We start from the raw sequence: 20,337 nt of genomic DNA, 5'->3' as shown, positions 1-20,337 counted from the left end.
TTTTATGTCTCACTGGGAGAGCAAAAGAGTTTTTCTTTTAGAGGTTTGATTAAGGAAATTAGAAAAGCCATTAAAAAACACATCAAAGGTGGCTCCAGATCTATTTTCATACATGAAGTAAGAGTGTCAAAAACCAGTAACAGGGCAATTTGTTATTTGGTAAAACACGTGAAATTTCTACAAAAAAAACAAAACAAACAAAAAAAAACTGAACAATTTTGGCCCTGCACCTCCTCAAAACTGGCAGCTACCCCATGTGGTAAAGAATGTGAAATACAGTAGAAAACTAAATAGGAGTTTGATAGTAAATTTATATTTTTGCATGCTTGAAATTAATGATAAAAATGAAGTATGTAAAACTGATCTTTTTACAAATAACTGTAAGGGTTTTAATATAGCAGTTTAAGTACAGTTAAAAAGTACAGTTGTACACTCTAACTCAGATTTTTTAGGAGACCGATCGATCAACAACTTATTGGCGTTTGACTATTAATGGCAGCATGTTCACCTGTGAGAGCATGGAAAATTATGATTGTTAAACTTTTATAATCACACAGTATAAATGTTGCCTAAGCAAGTGTGTCACTGACTGGCAATGGCTCCCGTGAGCACAAAGCAAAGAATGTAATATTAATTTTATTTTTTAATGTTTGCATGTAGGTTTATGAAAGTAGAGCTGTTAATTAATATTTCTTGTGCAAAACACAGAGGTCAAACGTATGTGTTTTGTCTGAAACTATGAAAACCACTCGTTACTCTATACTGTATTTAAACCCTGAACCATAGCATCATGCAAGTAGATGTCTCACATGGTAAATATCAGATCTTACCTGCTCGCTGTCTTTTTTGGGTTGTTTGATTCAATCCTAATGATTGTACAAATGATTCTACATTTTACTGGTTTAATTTCAAAGCAAAAATATTTTCAGAAATTGTTACCTGATGTAAAAAATATGTTGATTATATCTTTTGACTATTTTGTAAATTGTGATTTCAGATTAGAACAACATCATACATAATGCATTTTAGCTTGGTGGGCTTCATTTAGTAGTTAAGTCAGTCTTGCTGTCAGGTTTTTATTTTCTTTTACAATTAATGGACTAAAGTTAAACAGCTGTTGAATGTTGCACCAATGCATAAGAAATATGTCAGTAATTTATTATTTTAAATACACCTACATACCTAAAGAGGTCATCACATATGATAAAATTTTAAGGAAAAATAAATGTATATTTCTCCTTTTAACAGTGGTGCGAATCCATGTTGTCACTGTAATCAAAGAATTTGTGTCTTTATGTTTGGTATTATTGTCTGTGCTGTATTTCTTTTCTAAATAAAAATTGTTTAATAAAAACAATGTGTAGCAGCATTTTTCTAAGCAGAGAATCTCCATTACGTGAAAGAATGAGGTTTATATACAGTGTTAACTAAAGACTGCCTTGTTAAATTCACTGTGGGGACCAGTCTAATGACAATTACTGCAACATGTTTGCAAGACCGTCAGGTGACATGTCTCCTGTTAGTTTCCTAATGCACTGACAATATTTCTCTCTGCAACAGAGATTGATTTCAACAACATTAAAAACATCAGATAATATTATGTGCAATATTCCCAATTCTTATCCTTGCTGAAAAAGCCATTTACTTACAGTTACAGGGTTATTATTTCCCATTTGTGTTTAAACTGTCAAAAAGATGTTTTCCTACTGCTACTACTACTGGAGTGCATTATAATAAGAGGTGTCTCTAATATTGTGTCTCCCTGTAAGTATGTGTGGCTACCACCATACAAAGAGTCAGAGAGATGAGTCTACTCAGTTTTGCATAGAACATTCCTAAATTAAGGTGTTCACTCAAATCAACCCACAGTAGATATAAGTAAAGACACTATTATGGCAGGCAACACATAGAAAACCACATAACAAAGCAGTTTGATGTAACTACCTTATGGATTTAAGCTGTTTAAATGCTAGCTGTCTCTTCTACTTACGTTTCTACTGGGTGGGTTTTGGGGGCAGGAAATCCAGTCGTCCACAGCCATGTTTTCATCTGTGCGCATCCAGGGAAGATGCTGATGCTGCGGTGGGAGGTCTCTCTGGAAGAAAATTGTGCGCATGCGTGCAGCTGTTGGCAGCATCCATTGATCACATCTTTTGTGAAGGGGTAATAATTTAAACAACGAGCTTCAGCAGAAAGTAGGAAAATACGCAGCGGTAAGCCGTGTTAATGAGTTAAATTCAACATGATGGTACACTGTGTTGTCGGTTACGATGCTCAAACGACGCTAATCCCAGTGTACAGTACGTATTTGAGTAAAGGTAATGCAGTAACGTTGGATTGGATTAGCTTAAATTAGCAACCGCAGCTAACGCGCTAACCTGCTTCACATCAGTACTGTATCATATCTAATCTGCCTGAAATCAGAAATGTTGATTTTTAAATAGCTGTTAGCACGTTGATGTAATACTAAATAATGATCACGGTCCAAGTTATTATGGCCGATTTCATGTCATGTTACTTGACCTCTCCCATCTGGTAACTTCCCATTGTAATCAACCAGTTCTCATATTAGCAAGCTAAAATTGATGAAAAGATAAAAAAGTGTGCCTGTAGATTATTTATAATAGTTCATGCTTCATGATTAATAGAGTTCATGCTTTCTGTGTTGAGGATTTGTAGATTTTGAAGACACCTCTGATGGACATTTATTACTATTTCCTGACATAGGCCATTAGGTTAAATTAGTAAAATATAAGTAGCAGCTCTGTTTTTTGCTGGGTTTTTGTTTGTTTGTTTGTTTTTTGAGTTTCAGCTTTTCAAATAGAATTTGTTTTGTGTCAGGTTTCTCTCAACATGACTTACCGCGTAGGTCCCAGAGCCACTGCTGTCAATGGAAGTGATGTTAAACACAGAGAAAAGGTGGCTCCACATTACCAAATGAGGCAAGTAAACATCTTTTTCTGATGAAGCTCATTAAATGTAAATGTTATCTCTAAATGGCAGTGTCTGCATTTATTTCTAACATACTCTAAATGTATACTTTTGTTTTTTCATGCAGTGCTCCCCTGAAGTCAGAGGTGCGAAAGTTAAACTTGGTCCACCTTTTCATCTGGCTTCTGGTGGCAGCACAGGTGATGGTCAGCCACTTCGACCTGGTGTCACGTGACACAGTGTGCATGCCGTACCAGTGGGAGTACCCCTACTTGCTCAGCCTCCTCCCTCTACTTTGCAGCAGCTTCTCACTACCAAAGAACAATATCAGTTACCTGGTTATTTCCATGATCAGCTCAGGGCTGTTCTCTGTCGCGCCTCTTATTTATGGTGGAATGGAGATGTTTCCTGTGGCACAGCAGCTCTACCGCCATGGAAAGGCCTATCGCTTCATTTTCGGCTTCTCTGCAGTGACTGTTATGTACCTCATCATGGTAGTTGCTGTTCAAGTGCACGCCTGGCAGTTATATTACATGAAAAAGCTGTTAGACTCATGGTTCAATGCAACTCAGGAGAAAAAGAAGAAATAATGGAGCAAAGAAAGCTGTAACTGGGGAAATATGTGTTTCATCTTAATTTATACACAACTTAGAAGTTAATGTATTATTCAGTCATCATTATCATAAAACATTATTCTTTAGAATCCAGTGCTCTCTGATACCAACAGTAGATGCCATAGAATGAAATATACAATTTACTATATGCAGGATCCTATTTTGTCCATTTTTTGTTTTGTCACTATGGTTGGTGTGGCATCAAAGCAGCAATTATAAACATGGAAATTCAAGCATCTTGTATCCCCTTCATCACCAAGAGTGAACTATTACTTTTCCACAAACAGATAAAGAAGTAATGTATGATCAGGACACTCTTGTCATTGGACAGAATAAATATAGAGGTGTTCCTACTTATACAAGACTGAAGACCCCAACTATTTCAATATGTCCCATGCTGTAGAAAGGTTTTAGACACTTTAGAGTCTCCCTCACAAAATGCCATCAGGGAGGTGCCTGATCAATCCCACATTCAGTTTGCAGCATAACCATTACACCAATGATACCATCCATCCAGAGTCAAAGAATTGCGTTCAGCATCAAGTAGAACAAGGAGCAATACATGTTTCAGTTACAGTCACTCTGGGATTAAACTTCCAAGATTTTTCAGTAACCTATCTGCTTAGTACCTTAAAAAAATTATTGATAATTGAAGCTATTCATTGCAGTATTTCTGAAAGAAGCCTCACTTTGCTTTTAAAGTCTAACGCTTTTGCAGAGTACTGTATATATTTTTGCTCAGAAATTGCTATTGCTATGTTTTATAGGAAGTTCTCTGTTGCACCTCTTATTTATGGTAAAATGGAGATGTTTCCTGTGGCACAGCAGCTCTACCAATGCTTTTGCTACAGATATGCTGAAGTCTCCTTCATCAAGTCTACCTCTCACAATGTTTTTTTTCCCTCAATATGGCATTAAAACAAAAGGTGGTGATCTGTTTTCAGGTATGTTTTATTTAACACTAAAAGGTATGTCTATCAAAGCTACGTACATGGCAAAACTATGCATTGTGAACCAAATAAAAATAAAAGTATGGTCTTCAACTTTAAATGCGGCGTTTGTTCATCTTTACAATCAGGTGAGTCAGCCACACGCACTTTGGTCAGATGATCTGCGCCTGCGCGCAGTCAGTGCCACGTACTGGTTGACGTTGACAGTCTGGAGGACGCTTCCTGATGCTGGCCCGGATCTAGCTAGTTTAGCTAACACCTTTCTTTTTCACGGTTTGGGGAAACCTGTGAAATACAGCGTGGTCAAGTCGTCTGATTGAGGTAAAGGGATGTATTAGTTTGTGGCTTATTGCACTATAATTTAGTTTTCATCACACTGTCATTTCTGTGCTATGTCAGTTTGCTGTGTCTCTAGCTAGCAAGCTAACGCTGAGTTACCGTTAGCCTGCTAACAGAATGAGCTAGCGCTAGCTCGCCCAAACAGGTGTCTAGAATGATTCGTAGAAAGTTACCTACAAACAGACCGACTAATCTATTCATATATAATTGAAAGAGACATTCAAACATTACTATGTTAAGAATATGTTGGTATACGTAGCTCCGAATGCCCGTTAAAGACAGCTAATTCTGTTATAAGTTACGCAGGAAACCAGTTTAGCCGACTGATTGCTAAAAAGTTAAATTAGGGCAGACAATTTATTTATTAACAAAAACTCGTGCTACTTTAAGATAGATAAGAAGGAGAATAATTATTTTATTGCCTTTTTACTTGTGCACTTAATGCACGGCAGTGATGAAACACCATAGCAAATGTTACCATTTACTAATGAATTGCTGTCAATGGGCCACTGACAGATCCCTTTTTAATCTTCATTTCAGTCAGTGTCAAGCTAAGTTACACTTCAATGTAATTTTAAATATTTGATCCCAATGCACCAAACTTTAATCTGGCAGACACTGTCACGTTAGGAACGAGTTTTATTATTATTATTATTGAAACTGTAGGCTAAACGATAGCTACCACACAATCCTTAGCATCCAGCTAATTATTCATCTGGCCCGGACAGACAAAGCCAAAGTATCTCTGGAATTGAATTTACCGCAGTAAATATACGTTTAGCCAAGATTATGAGCAGGTAACGTCGTAGTTAATCCAACTGGTCATTACTAACAGTCAGTGAGAGACGTGTTTCTTTATCACCGACAGTGATACCTTCATTGAATGGATGTAAGAACAGTTTCAGTGTCCGATTGCATAACAAACAGATCTGGGAGTTTAACATTCATGATCTCATCATATTTTTCTGGAACACCCTCCCGTCTTGGTTCAAAGCTTGGATTGTTTGATCAGACTCATTGATATTTCGGTCAAAGATCTCCTGTAGCATAGAATAGTCTTTGCCACCTCACAGGGTGATATCTGACCCTTAGACCTAAACTGTGTTATAATGTTACAGAGGCATGCAGCATGATCAAATATTTAGAGTAACGTGACACACTCTTATCCTCTTTGTCATTGTCAAGGTACCTTAAACAAAGATAATAAAGCTCAAAAAAGAGGAGAGGAGCTGTTAATGTCATTGTAATCCTATTGTCCTTATAACAACCACATTTTAATGTTATTGACAGTAACAGCTCCAAGGGCAATCAATTCCCTCTCTGATCCCGTAAACTACTTGGACAAAGTTTCACCATTATTTGACTATAATAAGTGCATTTTATTGTTTTTTTTTTTTTTTATTGTATTTAATGAGTGATAATGGAGCACACATGGATGCATAAACTGCACAAATTGTCTGTTTTCACCATTATCTGTAAAGCATAAAGATGCTCTAGGAAAGCCATATAACTGCTTAACAAATTTTGAAGATACAGTGTCAATACAAAACAGTTAACTGTTGTATTTTTTAGTAAAACACATCTATCCATTCATTAGCTCTGGATAAACCTACACTACATCAGCAATAACATTGCCCTTGAAGTCCTCAAGCTGTCCATATCTACTTTCATTTGGCATCCCTGTAACACTAGATTAATTTGTAAGATCACAACATTAGTTTCCTGTTTAAAGCAGTTTCTTTGTTCAGCATGTTCAAATGTGTCACTCCTTCAGTTGTGAATTAAATTGGACTCACTGAAAACATATTTTATTCCTAAAGATGGATGTGCAGTGTATATAAGGGTAAATAAATGAGCAGAGAGATTGGCTCTCTCTTTTGTTTGTTTATTTTTTACTTTAATCTTGAACTGAATTGCAATATGAATGATTCTATTGCTTGAAAACAGCTGTTTTGTCATTTACGTTGGTTTATTTTCCAAAATAATTTGTCATATGACTAATACATTTCATCGCAAATTTCCATTACATCCTGAGCATTAAAATATCATTAAATCTTTTACTTAGAGATCTGAGATTTAATTATTCATGACCTTTTAACCAGCATCATATGGTTGAAATGCTGGCGTGCCAACATATCTGCTTACATAAGGATTCATTTACAGGGTATGAGTATTTCATTCTTGTCATTAGCACATGCTGCAATGTAGTCCATGTAGTTTATCATACTTCAATGACATGAACTGTAATTGACATTGACAAAGGCACAAAGCAATGCTGGGATAACATGAATGTTGTTTTTAAAACAACCCCTCTTCTGACTGTGTTAAATAGTGGGAGCATAACAGGTCGGACGGCACCATGAACGGTCAGCTGGACCTGAGTGGGAAGCTGATCATCAAAGCCCAGTTGGGCGACGACATCAGACGCATCCCTATCCACAATGAAGACATAACTTACGATGAGCTAGTGCTGATGATGCAGCGTGTCTTCAGGGGAAAGCTGCAGAGTAATGATGAGGTTACCATCAAATACAAAGATGAAGGTGAGTCAGGTTACAGGACCTTTGTCCCATTTTCCCTTGGCCAACATATTATAAACTAATGAATAGTTTGTGACAGTTCTTACTTACAAACTGAGATTAGAGGTTTTTGTTTTTATATCTTAATGGGCGTTTTCTTTACTTGCTATCCAGTGAATCATACTCATTTTCTCTTTTCCCTTTTTACAGACGATGACCTCATCACCATCTTTGACAGTTCTGACCTCTCCTTTGCCATCCAGTGCAGTAGAATACTCAAACTGACTTTATTTGGTAAGTTGATAAAGTATTCCCATCTGTTGTTCTCTCCATAGATGCAAGTGATTTTTTCCTTGTGCATTTAAAACTTCAAGGGTGTAGGTAATAACAGCAACATTGTGTACTGAAAAAAAGCTGTTGTCCAGTATGTTCAGCATCAGCTGTTCCAGCTGCTAGTCACTAGAGGGCAGTGCAGTTCATGTTTCACACAGCAAGCCTAGATGAAGTTTGTCTGCATCACTTCTGACTAAACTTGGGAGGAATGCATCTGTCACTTATCGCTGGTTCAGCCACAAACAACCTATGAGCCAGTTATACTGGTTTACTACTGGTCTTAATTTACAATATGTCCCAGCCCAGCTCAGCCCACAGTCAATAGTAACAATACGAATTAAGGTGTAGGTTATAAAATCAATAACAATCCTGGGGAAAAAACAGTAGGCTTCACCCTGTAATAACAGGTCGAAGCCTGTTGCCATGTTTTATCTGCTGGTGATCCATATTGTTGCTGTATACTTGTTGCCAGTCAAATCAGCTGCCTCTAACTAACTTGAATTCCAAGACTTAAATCAAACTGTTGTTGGGTGTGTGCTGTCTTTAACTCGGTGGAGAAACACAAATTCTTCAACATCTGTGTCTGCACACTACTGTGTAAATATCTAAATGTATGTTGTATAAATATTTACTTTTCTATTGTGATCAATACATTATATAGATTTATTTGTTTTATACAATTTATGGACCCCAGTGCATCTAAAAATGAATCTAAGCATAGAGACCTCCCTTCATTTTACCAACTTATTACCTCAGTGGACACTGCCAGGCTCCAAAACAACTTGCTTCTTCCAATGATTCAGCCTACTCTACACTAATTCAACTAATTATACTGGCTATTTCTAGCATGGCTGTAACTGTATTACGTTTAAAAATTGTGAAGACAGCTCACAATCTACATTGTTTCAAAAAAAGATATGATCGTTTGTCCAGATTGCGTACCCCTCGAAGGTATTTGCAGACTTTAAATGTTAAAGTATGATAGACATGATTCATTGAATTGTGCTGGTCAGATATGCCATATGGGATTGTTTTCTTACATTCACAGCAAAAATACATGCCCATATACGGCTACATACACCATATGATTTGAATCTGGACATGTCAAAATACATCTTGTTGTTTTCACTGATGATATCCCCTGGCAGGCCGTTTCTACATGTGTTGTGTACATGTGTTTTTTGTTAATGAATTATTTTATTTATTTATGTTGGATAGTGCCAATAATGTTTCCAAGCCATCTCTGTCGTACCAGGAAATAACATGTGGCAGATATATTCCAATACTAAATATAGACATGAGTAAAAGTCAAACTTTAAAATAATAAGGCTACTGAATACTGATATCAGCTTTGAAAAACGACAACTCAAAGCCATATCTCAACGTAGCGTAAAGTTAGAAATACACTAAATACAGTACTAACTCTTCTCTTGAATTTGTAATGACCACATCATGTTGTTTTCTTTATAGTGCTCATAGTGGGTCTTCCTGTTCAGTTGTTATCAGCCACAGCGCTGCTAGATATATTTTTTCTTCTTTTAAAAAAAGTAATTCACTTTACTGCAATGAAAGCTGAGTCCTGGCTCGTCATCACATGGCATGACCTCACGTGGAAATGACATCCACAGGCGTGTGTTGAGATCCAAAGAGTGAGTCTCGTGGCAGCCAAGTTTCAATGTCGTATCTCATGATTCCAGTTGTCTCTGTTCAGCATTAGCCACTCAAACAGAGAAACTTTGTGGGGAAGGAATGTCTGCAATCTGTATCTGAATCTTGCATTCATTTTTTGGCAATAGAAATTCTGCTTCTCGGTCAGTTTGTACTTGGAAAGTTGAAAGTAGTTAGTGACCTATGTGATGCATGTCATGCTGGGCTGAAGATTGTGAAGAACATAAAAATGTAAAAATGGTAATATATATATTCTTAATTTTCTTTAAGTAAACACAGTATCTTCAGATTTGCACTTACATTAGTACATTCAGGCTGTCCAGCTGCATTGTTACTGACTTAGTTTTATGCCTAGCTGGCAGGGTGTGACGATGATGTTTACGCTCCCTGTCCCTCTGTCAGTCTGGCTACTGTTGTGAATTGCCTTGTAAAATCAGCCTCATAATAGATGGTCTTTGTAAACTCAGGTGTTCAGAGTCACATATTGTATTTATGTATGTTAACGTATGTAATAGTGCTGTTTTTTATCATCTAATGAGCTGCAGTTATATATTAAAGTAACAAATGCATGTAATAAAATATTTCAGAACCTGAAGTGACCTGCAAGGATAAGTGGGTAAAAGTTCCTGACTGCGGAATTAAAAAAACTCTTAGCTGTTTACCAAAAGTGTTTGCAAGCTGTGATTTCTGCCAAAAGGGGCTTCAGTTCTGACTTAGTAGTGTGCCCAATCATTTACACATGCCGCAGTTATTGTGTTAACGTTTGTTTACTTTGTTTCGTCAGAGTCGTGCAACACACTGGATTTGAGTTAGTTCATGATTGTAGACAACCCACAACATTTTGCCTCGGTGTTCACATCTCTCTGTGTGGTAGCTTCAGCTTTTAGACCCCTACAAACAACTGCCTCAATCATCAGTATATATGTGTTCCATGTCTGTATGGGTTTCTTAGGGTGTGAGACTATGTATGTTTGGCTTCTTTGGATTACCATCTGCTGGGCTGTTGACATATTTCTGTACAGGCTCACCAAGACATTCCAGTGAGCTCATGATTTACACTCAGTTGTAGACTGATGTAGTTAATGTGCAAGACAACATTGCTGTAAGTGTGAAATGGTTAAATCCACATTCAGTAATAGAGGAAAAATGTATAAGTAGTCAAAACTCTGGTATTATCCATTATCCTCCTTGACGTCTAACACAAGTGACATCAGCTGTGCAGAAAAAAAAAAATAACTCCACAACCACATTGCTCAAGTAAATATCAAGGTTTTGTTTCATTTGCTCACTTGAGTCCCATCTCTTCATCTTTATTTTTCTGCAGTGAATGGTCAGCCACGGCCTTTGGAGTCCAGTCAGGTCAAATACCTGCGCCGGGAGCTCATCGAGCTCAGGAATAAAGTCAACACCCTCCTAGATAGCCTGGAACCCCCAACAGAGCCTGGTCTGGCTGCTACAGCACTAGAGAATGGTAAGTCCTCCAGTACATATGCACGCATAGTTGTTGCAGCTAGACTGGTGATCATCGAAGCGAATTGCAGATATCAATATATGTGCATATGTTTGGTTGATATTTAACAAAGAACAACACAAAATGCACAACAAAGAAAAATTGGCTCATATGTCATTACATCAGTATATTAGCATCATCCACCAAATTGTGTTTAACATGCAACTGATACACCCATACAAACGCTTAAGTAAAAACCAATGTTACAACTCATGTACGACATGTTGTCGGTACTATAGACAAGATAAATTTGTTGGATATGCAACAGTCATTTTATCTCATTAGGTAGTGGCAGATGTGCACACACAGCCCAGGTGATTTGATTTATCTTCATTTTTATCAATGATCTTGTCTGTTTGGAATGTTAATCCCACTAATGGGGCTTGCACAGTCTCCTTAACCAGAACTGCAAGCTCTGTATCCCACACAGACACTTGCAGCAGACACACTTTATAGGACTTAATTCATTATTTGTCACATTTTAATAAGTTGTTTTTCATATGAAGAATTACAGACTACATTTGTGTTTTAAATGATAACCTGCATACACATTGGTTCTGTCCAATTTCAATGTGGTAACACACACACACACACACACACACACACACACACACACACACACACACACACACACACACAAACACACACACAAACACAAACACAAACACAACAATATGCCCTTCCCTTGTAATGCAAACTTTTACCAAGGCATTACATGATGCATTTGGGGAAATGAAAAGTGTCTTCATTTTGGCACCATGGACAAACGGATTTGCAAGAGCTGAAATCTGTCTTTTACGAGCCTTTGGCAATGACCACTGTTAACATCTGCACACTACACAGACCACTCAAACCCTCATACCTCTTGTACTACATATTTGTGTTTTATTGTGGAGTAATAAGTCTGTTTTTGTACAGTTTGCTGCGCTGGTGTTTAAACATTCATCTGATTTTGTTTTAAGAATCAGTGGATGGTCGTGAAGGTAAAGTTGTGGCAGCAGACCCCACAGTGAAACAGGCCATCCCAGTCAGTGCAGCTAGCATGTCAGCCTTCGACCCATTAAAAAACCAGGATGAGGTCAACAAGAATGTCATCTCTGCTTTTGGCCTGAGCGAGGACCAAGCCCAAGGTATTTCAGAAGAGAGAAAATGCTGTTTTATTTTTTATTCCATTATTTATTGTGTTTTGCATCAGTGTCTATCATCTAAGACTTTCCTATCATTACTGCACGTCTGTGCTCTCTGAGTAGCTCCCCCAGCAGTTGCAGCAGAGGAACGCTCAGGAACCCCTGATAGCATTGCCTCCGCCTCATCTGCAGCCCCACAACCAGGAGTGCCACCACAGGCTCCCTACCCTGGAGTACAACAGGGACCCCCAGCTGGCATGGATGGTAAGACTCATAAACACAGCTACTGTTTCCAAGTAATTCCATGTATGCGCTATATTTGCCTTGAATACTTTTTATGCAAACTTACACATTCTCTCAGGGAGAAACATAACTGTTAGAGAACCGCAGGGAGTCACAGACCCTGCCCTGGGGGTGATTAAACACTTTATTTTACAGTTGCCATTTTATGGGTTGTTTTTCTAACACTACCACTAGAGTAGCCTTGTCTAAATGTGACTCTGTTGTGTGAGTTTAAATGTGTTTCATTTTTCTTGTGGATTTATAACCTAAAGGAGTTGCATCACTCTAGAGTTGTAATTAACAGAATATAAACAGGGGTATCTATGGAATTAGCAGAAGAAGTCTGTGGTGGGTGGTCTTTAATGTGGAGTTCTTGGACCAAAACCTAGACAAAGATAAAGGATTGAAAGTCTCAGACGTTGGCAAAAATAAATCTAAAGGTTTCAGCACAGAGGAAGTGGTGGGAGGTCTTCTGCGACGATCAGCCACAATTACTTTCTTTGTCCAGAGTCCTCAGTTAACATTTGGGAATTCTCTGGCTTGATGCTGCTTTTGTTGTGAAGAATGGCCCCGGCAGGTGCAACCAGAGAGGTGAAGAATTTTGTATCGTTTACCACACTTACTAAGCAGATTGGCTTGGCTTCTTTTCAACTTGTGGTTTGGCACAGATGAACACTGAGGACACTGGAGCAAAAAAAAAAAAAAAGATGCGTCATGTTGCACCCTTTGAGAGCCATAACTTACTCTCTGAGAGCTGTCACACTGCTAACGCCTGAGCACACCTGCAAGGCTGAAGATTAGCACATGTGGTATTACTGCATCCATTTAACTGGTGGTTTGTGGTTTGCCTGGGCAACATTGCAGGGCCATTCCACAGAGCTCAGTAAGAGTTTAGTTGGTCCAGAAGGAAGACTTTCTGAGTCATGGGGTTATCCAGCTACACACCATGTTGCACACAGCTCAACATGATTATTGGTCATGGTTATTTTTTCCATCCAAAACATTAGGACACAGAGAAACAAGGCACTTTGTCGTACATTGCATAGCTCGTTCTTGATGGTTTGATGTTTGTGATATGTTTTCATAGAGGTCTGACAAGCTCTGCATGTGTAGAACATCTGCAGCCTGGTGTAGCTTAGTGCATGGAATCAAAGCATGTACTAAATTTGAAGTCACAGTAATGAATACAATGCCACATACAAAAAGCAAAATGCTGCGGGCACAGCTCACGTCATAACAATGTGTCCTGTAAAATCTATATAGTTGGCAGACATCAGGGCTGAGGAGTTTAGGAATAGCATTCAGCTATTTTCTTGAGCCTTTTTTAACAAAGATCGTGAGTATTTGGATCAGGTCACATGGGAAAATTTATATTTTTCAGATTAAATAGGCTTTGATCTTCCTGTGGGGAGAGAAACCGTAGAAGTTTTTCTAGCTTCTAAGATCGGTAAAGTATCAGTATTACACACATTGGCAGCACATCTGTGATTTGTAAATTGTGTCGTACCCAAGACAACAAATGGTGGAAACATGAAGAGATCACCCCTAAGAGGAGGGGATTACAGCAGATGTTAGAGCAGTAGCACGTTCTTTTAATTCACAAGGGTTTTGTTTGCCAGTGGATTTCCCCATAAAAGTAGTACATTTTGTTTACTATGGCACTGAGCTCACAAGACAAGACATAATGCCAGTCCAAACTGTCAACAGAGGGATTCAGGCGCACATTTGTTATATTGTTATTTTAATTACCAAAAACATAAAATATTTTGATCTAGTTTTATCTCTATATTGCTGATCCTATCAAGACTGCACTTGGTTTGCACACGGACCAGATTCTTCAAGCCTTTCCTTATTCTCTGCCCTCACGTTATTCCCGTCTCTGGTTGCAGACTATTTGTCAGTGTGACCACTTCAAAGCAATTCAGTACAGGCCGTCAATGCATGAGAATTTATAACATGTTACACACGAGACTACATGCCAGTTGAGCATGTGCAGCCTTTTAAATGTAGCCTTAAGCTTACTTTTAATGTAAGCTCATGTTACCTGTTACCATAACAGATCCATAGACCATAGTCCCTTGGTAATAATTTACATCTGTGCAAGAAAGAACAAAACTGTCAGCATACACATGCTTATGTAGCCCTGCACAGACATTTTGTGTGAGGCTCTTTATCAGATGGGCAGACATGTGTTTGGTGTGAATTGTTTATTCAAACAAGGACCATGTTCTCATGACTCCTTCTTAAGGCATGCGAAGAGTTCACCAGAACTAAAGCCAAACTCTACATTGTTCCAGTGAACATCATTCTTCCAGCTTGGGGTTTTCTCTTGGAGCAATGCTTCGCTGTCTTCGCTGCCTGTCTCCAGGCATATCTTTGTCCCTAATGACTGACCTCTTGGCTACACCGGAGAGAAAAGATCCCCCAGGCCAAAGTGGTCTAACAACCATGCATCCATCCATCACCCTTACATAACACTCATGACGGATTACAGATCAAGGAGAACAGGAAAGAAGCCAAATGAACACACATGCTTCTTGACACACTGAAGAGCTTGGTGCTCATGTTAAAGGTGATGTCAGTGAGATAACAGATGGTTGCAACAGCACTTCAGAGTTTAAATAAATGTCTCTCCCAGCAACTGAATTGTTATTAGACTACAGGTACTGTTTGCACCATACATCAAGCATGTACTTAAATGTGCCAGCATGCAGTGTTTTGAATTATCTGCTGGATGCATAGGTTAATAGGGGTTTAAATTGGGATTAGGATTTTCTAACAGGACATTAATTAAATAGTTTGTCTCCTTTCAACTTTGTTTATTTTTGGACTTTCAGGACTTGTAGAAGTTGTTCAGAAGTATTATGGAAAATCAGCACCAGTTTAACCAGCACATGCAAAACCAGTGAACCCTAATAACTCATTCATTATGCTTTCTATCTTTGTGCTTTTCATGTCGTCACTCCCAGTTATGATCCAAATGGGAGATTAAGGAGTAAGGCCTTGCATAGTTTGCCAAGTATTTGCCGGTTTGCTTAAGATTTAGGCATTAAGTGGAAAACTAAATACACAAGTCAAAATAACAAGATAAGCTGCTTCATTCTTCACACAAAAATACAGAATGGCTCAAGCAAGGGCTTATGGGTGTTATACACGTGTGTTTACAGGAAGACACATTTACATTTAGTTACTTGATATATTTTGGGTAACAGATTGGATAGCTTTTTGCTCTCAAAGTGTAAATGCAACCAAGAAGCATTCAAGATGAATTTACTGTCTGTTCTCTGATTATAGAATGAGTGAGAGCCTCTAGCTTGTTGTTTATAGTTCATTAGTTTGTGGATATCTAGACAGCTAGCTGTTAGTTATTGTTGATTTGAAACTAATTAGCACGGGTTATTAGTGTTGTGGAAGTTTTGGGCACCACCGTCTGGAGCGGAGTAGCACCAAACCGGCTTAGAATTAAAACCAAGGCTGATAACACTCTATGTTCACTGTGTGAACTGGCCAGTGGAGTTGTATATGTTAAGAATAAATGAAAGTGTATTTAAGTGCATCTGGATTTTATCTGGATGAGAAATTATATATGTAGCATGAAACTGAAGTCAAGCGACTCACCTCTTCTCTACTCTGATGCACTGATTACATTTTCCCTCGTTTCTTCAGGTCAGGTGTACCAGCAGTACCCAGCTCCAGGAGGATACCCGCCTCAGCAACCTGGTGCCCCACCGCAACAGCAGTATGGTATGCAGTACCCTGGTAAGACTAAAAATGGTCAGCATTTATGAAGAAAAGCTGTTGTGTTGTGTAAGGTGGTATTCTAATCTCTAGAGTGAATTAAAGAAACTCTCCCTCCCTCTTGCAGCAGGATACAGCCCTCAGCCCGGAGCCCCTCAGCCTGGCCCGCCACAGCCACAGCAGCAGCAGTTTCAGAACTACACACCTCCCTCCTCCCAGGCTACTGCCCCTGGTCAGGCTCCAGCCCAAGGCTTCCAGGGTGGCCAGCAGCAGCCCCATCCATCTCAGGGAGCTCAGCAGTATCCACCAGGAGCCTTCACTCCCCAAAACTATACCTCCCAGGCCTCTCAGCCTGCCAACTACAGCCTGCCGCCCAGTTCCCAGCCCGCCTCAGGGTATCAGCCCCGCCCAGGATACACCCCCCCTCCAGGCAGCACAGTCACCCCTCCTCCAGGAGCTGCTAACCCGTATGCCCGCAACCGCCCCCCTTACGGTCAGGGCTACACTCAGCCAGGCCCTGGATACCGGTAAAGGAGACCAGAGAGGATCTTAGCAGTTCTCTCACACCCCAAACCCTCGTCCTACATGTGGCTCCAGCTGTTTGGAGTAGATGCAGAAAACATGGTTTTCTGGCCCCCCTTCCCCCCTTACAAATATTAATATGAAACAAGCAACACCCCCGCCCCCCCAGTCTGGTGGTTAGTCTTTGTATGCCGTCTTTCCAACACATCACTCTGTTCTGACCCTGCTGTATGTTTCCTTGTTATTCTTTCCCCTTTTTCTGTCACAATCTCTGTCTGTTCTACCCTCTTGTGTCTGTCATTGTAAAAAAAAAAATGTCTGTATGCACACAGCTGCGAGTCCAAAACAGGCTGTTGCACAAACACTTTGTTCTTTTCATGGTAACACTTCATTTTGTGAGTGAGATCAGGATCCGCGTTCCGCATTTGTGTCGTACATCTCAACCCACTTGTGTTGAGTTTACTGTGCATAAATGCGTTTAAGACACTACCTAAATGAGACGTTACCCCTTAGTTGTTTTTGTTTCTTTATTTGATCTATTCCACCACCGTGTCGGTATTAATGATGTATCAATGAAACTGCCCCATGTTGGGAACACTAGCTAAGTGATGGTTTATGGGGAGTGCAGTTCCTGTCAGAAGGCTGCTTCTGTTTAGCTTATCACCTTCAGTACAGCTTGCTATTCCTCTCTCTTTTTCTCTTTATCGTATCACTGGTTTTTACTAATATATCAAATCAAATTCCACCTTTAAGTGATATTAGTAGTTTATGTATAAACTGTAACATTTTTTTCTGGAACCTAATAAATAATGAAGATCCAGCTATAGTCCGTTTATCTTTTTGTTTTGATATTAGGTTCCTCTTGGATCTGTTTTGTCGTGCTGCCTCCTGTAACACACTCTCTAACTTTGTGGTTTCTGAGTTTATGTCTCTGTTAAGCTTGGCTTCTCCCTTTTACTCCTTCCCCACCCAGATTAGGAAAACTGTGGTAATGCTGGGATTCGTATTTTCTTTTCCTGCCTGTGGGTTGTGGTTGGCTGGAACGTGGCATTGGAGTATGTGGTTGGTCTTTCGTGTCAAACTGTCTCATTAAATGAGAGGAATTTAGTGCACATGGTTTATTAAAGATAATTTAGTATATTAATATTTAAGATGTGTGTTTAGTTACAGTTCAGTCTGTGCAAAACGTTTAGATGCGTCTAACCTCTCCAATTTTTAATTCTACAGTGTTAAGGATTTATCAAGTCGGGCTAATGTCCAGCTTTGGAGTTGAATTCTGTTATATCCTTCCTGTTTCGCCCAATTAGAGTTGAAGCACAAAAACAAAGCACAGATGCACAAGGCTGGATTTAACTCCTGCTGACCCTCACTGTCCATGACTGACTGTAAATTAATGAGCAACAGTGCAGGTAATTGACCAATCATTTGTCATTTATGAAAGCAAAAATGCCAGAAATCCACAGGTACCATCTTTAAATATAAAAACAAGATTTATTGCTGAAAACATACACGGTGCACCAAAACCAACTGTAGTAATCATAGAAAGAAAACTGTCAATTACTCAATTATTTAAAGCTTTATGTACATTTTGAAGCAAGGTTGAACATACAAAACATAAATTATGACGTGCTTATGTCATTTCCTCCTTGAAGCTCAGTTTATTTATATTTTTGCCTGTACGGGCATTAAAAATACAAAACTCTTTAGTTTCTAAGTGGCTCTGCAGAAACTAGCCTCAAGCTTTGACTTTCTTACAACAGATCCAGTTTATCCTAAATGTATCAAACTATTCATGATCCATGGTATTACATACTGTATTTCACACCATATACATATATGAACAAATGCTTAATACTGAGCAAACTGCAACAGTTATAATTCCTTAGGGCCAGCAGAAGGTCAATTCTGCATGTCTGTGTTTTACCTATGTCCTGATGCACAATCAAAGTATGAAGAGCATCTTTCTCTGTACAAATGACAGTTGTGTATAATCACTGACGGTACTGGGAACAACTTATCTGAAAGGCCCAAGCACACAGAATAATAATAATATTCCGAATATCCCTTGATAAATAATATCATACACGTTATTACACTTTGGGAGCCAGCTTCCCAAATTTTCTCTGATTACTGTGAATTCAACAATTGAGTCACTGAAACTCCTGCATTCTTTTGTCTGTTGTGACATTATTGATAAATAGAGAAACTAAGACCAAAGCTAAAAATGCACTAGAGAGAGTTTTGTGACACCTAATACTTCCTACAAAAGGTTCACACCTGGGGGATTAGTTCAGACAGACGTACCCATCTACAGTGTCCATTGTAACATGAAAGAAAGGCCCACCTCCTGTCAGGCTGATACGGGCGTTTTCTTCCTCAACACCAAGGAAGTCATCTTCCTGGACAGCTGTGTGAGGTCTTACCACTTCCCAGGAATGGGTGTGCCGCACTCGTACCAACCTACGTAGGTAATATGTGACTTTCCTCCAATCTCTCCAAAGTGAACAGGTTCCTGTCTCAGCGCTCTGAAGAATCCTGGTACAAAGACAAAGAATGGATGATTTATTTATTAGTTTAAACTGGACAGACAGTTACAGTTTTTTCACATTAAGTCAAGCAATTACAAATGGAATAGGAAATAATTAAGAGGCCTCATTTAACTAGATTTAAGTTTGATATGTTTTTGTAGCTCATTCCATTTATAGGGAGCTCAGTATCCAACCAGTTTCAACATATCGTACAGCTGAAGGTAAAATATCCAGTGACCCCAACACCAAGAGCAGCAAAAAGAAGTAATACAGAGGTTTTTGTTTTGTTCGAGACACTTATACAATATATAAATCAAACCAGTGCAATTCTTTTCAGATAGCTGAGGACTCTGAATATATACATGGTTTTAGTCATCAACAGACACAATTCACATGATAAAAGATACTGAATGGCTAACCAAAATACCTGGCCTGTTGGGTAGCTGGTCAGCCAACATCTGGGTGCCAGTGCGACCATCCAGGAAGGAGTCCACGAACTGACAGTGATCCTCACCGTGTCCCGTCTGATCTCCGATGTTGTAGAACTTCCCTACAGAGATGGAAGATGGATGGATGGAGGAGTATAAGCAACCAGACAGTGCACTTAAGCAGATAATGAACCACCACTAGTCCATCTTTTAATCTAGAAGCCCAAAAACTGAGCTGCAGGAAGGACCATTAGCAGATGAATTTGTATTTTGAAGATGCTGTTTTTGAGAGTGATTTGTGTTTTGTTTGTGGTCCTTGAGGGACATAAACAGCTAAATGCGTTACTTGTGTTATCAGTATCATTACCATTAAGCGAGTCACTCAGGTAGATCTTGTATCTCAAGGAGTTGCACAGCTGAATGCCTACAAATTTTCGGTACCAGGTTCTCTTCACAAACTGCTTCCCATTGCATTCAGAGTAGGCATCAGATTTGAATGGGAACTGAGTCCAAATGGCATCTTTGCCTGTGAAGAAATCATCAGAAGCAAAAGCTTAACATGATGAATGAATGAATTTCATAAACAAGAGAAAACAGCTCAACTTTGCTAAATAAGAAGAGAAAAAACAACAATATTCACCTGAAACGTATTCACTAACTCGTGGATCCGCTACAAACATGAGAGAAAGTTGCCGTGATTATCATTGTCATCAAAACTACTTAGCATGAACACAGCTTCTTAAATCACTGTGATAAACAAACCCAGGTTTACATCACCACTGCCACTGTGTGTTCAAAACCACAACACTTGTAAACGCAGAGCCACACTGCAGCTGCTTTATGATTGT

General features: G+C 39.0%; 3 protein-coding genes across 5 annotated transcripts in view; 2 read left to right on the top strand and 1 right to left on the bottom strand.

Moving 5' to 3' along the window:
• The first annotated feature begins 2,145 nt into the window (after positions 1 to 2,145).
• jagn1a (jagunal homolog 1a) lies at positions 2,146 to 3,906 on the top strand. The gene is made up of 3 exons (XM_026376988.1): positions 2,146 to 2,213; positions 2,842 to 2,942; positions 3,059 to 3,906. Exons 2-3 carry the CDS (start codon positions 2,854 to 2,856, stop codon positions 3,519 to 3,521), a joined length of 552 nt encoding a protein of 183 aa, XP_026232773.1. The 5' UTR covers positions 2,146 to 2,213; positions 2,842 to 2,853; the 3' UTR covers positions 3,522 to 3,906.
• A 777-nt stretch (positions 3,907 to 4,683) lies between these two features.
• tfg (trafficking from ER to golgi regulator) lies at positions 4,684 to 17,359 on the top strand. The gene is made up of 8 exons (XM_026376409.1): positions 4,684 to 4,816; positions 7,167 to 7,377; positions 7,564 to 7,647; positions 10,679 to 10,825; positions 11,827 to 11,994; positions 12,115 to 12,255; positions 15,940 to 16,032; positions 16,139 to 17,359. The coding sequence occupies exons 2-8, from the start codon at positions 7,194 to 7,196 to the stop codon at positions 16,540 to 16,542; spliced, it is 1,221 nt and encodes a 406-aa protein (XP_026232194.1). The 5' UTR covers positions 4,684 to 4,816; positions 7,167 to 7,193; the 3' UTR covers positions 16,543 to 17,359.
• The window catches only part of LOC113173105 (target of Nesh-SH3), a 41,542-nt gene continuing 38,006 nt past the window's right edge, over positions 16,802 to 20,337 (bottom strand). For all 3 annotated transcript variants that reach the window (XM_026376405.1, XM_026376407.1, XM_026376408.1), the window contains 4 exons: positions 20,130 to 20,159; positions 19,857 to 20,015; positions 19,489 to 19,611; positions 16,802 to 19,068 (listed from right to left, as the gene is read on the bottom strand). In XM_026376405.1, the coding sequence (XP_026232190.1) occupies positions 18,953 to 19,068; positions 19,489 to 19,611; positions 19,857 to 20,015; positions 20,130 to 20,159 (428 nt within the window). In that variant the 3' untranslated portion in view covers positions 16,802 to 18,952. The remainder of the gene's footprint in view (positions 19,069 to 19,488; positions 19,612 to 19,856; positions 20,016 to 20,129; positions 20,160 to 20,337) is intronic.

The sequence above is a fragment of the Anabas testudineus genome, chromosome 21 (assembly GCF_900324465.2).
Source record: "Anabas testudineus chromosome 21, fAnaTes1.2, whole genome shotgun sequence".
Taxonomy (NCBI): Eukaryota; Metazoa; Chordata; class Actinopteri; order Anabantiformes; family Anabantidae; genus Anabas; species Anabas testudineus.
The sequence above is the reverse complement of the archived record's forward strand: the minus strand, read 5'-3'. Positions and strand labels throughout refer to the sequence as shown.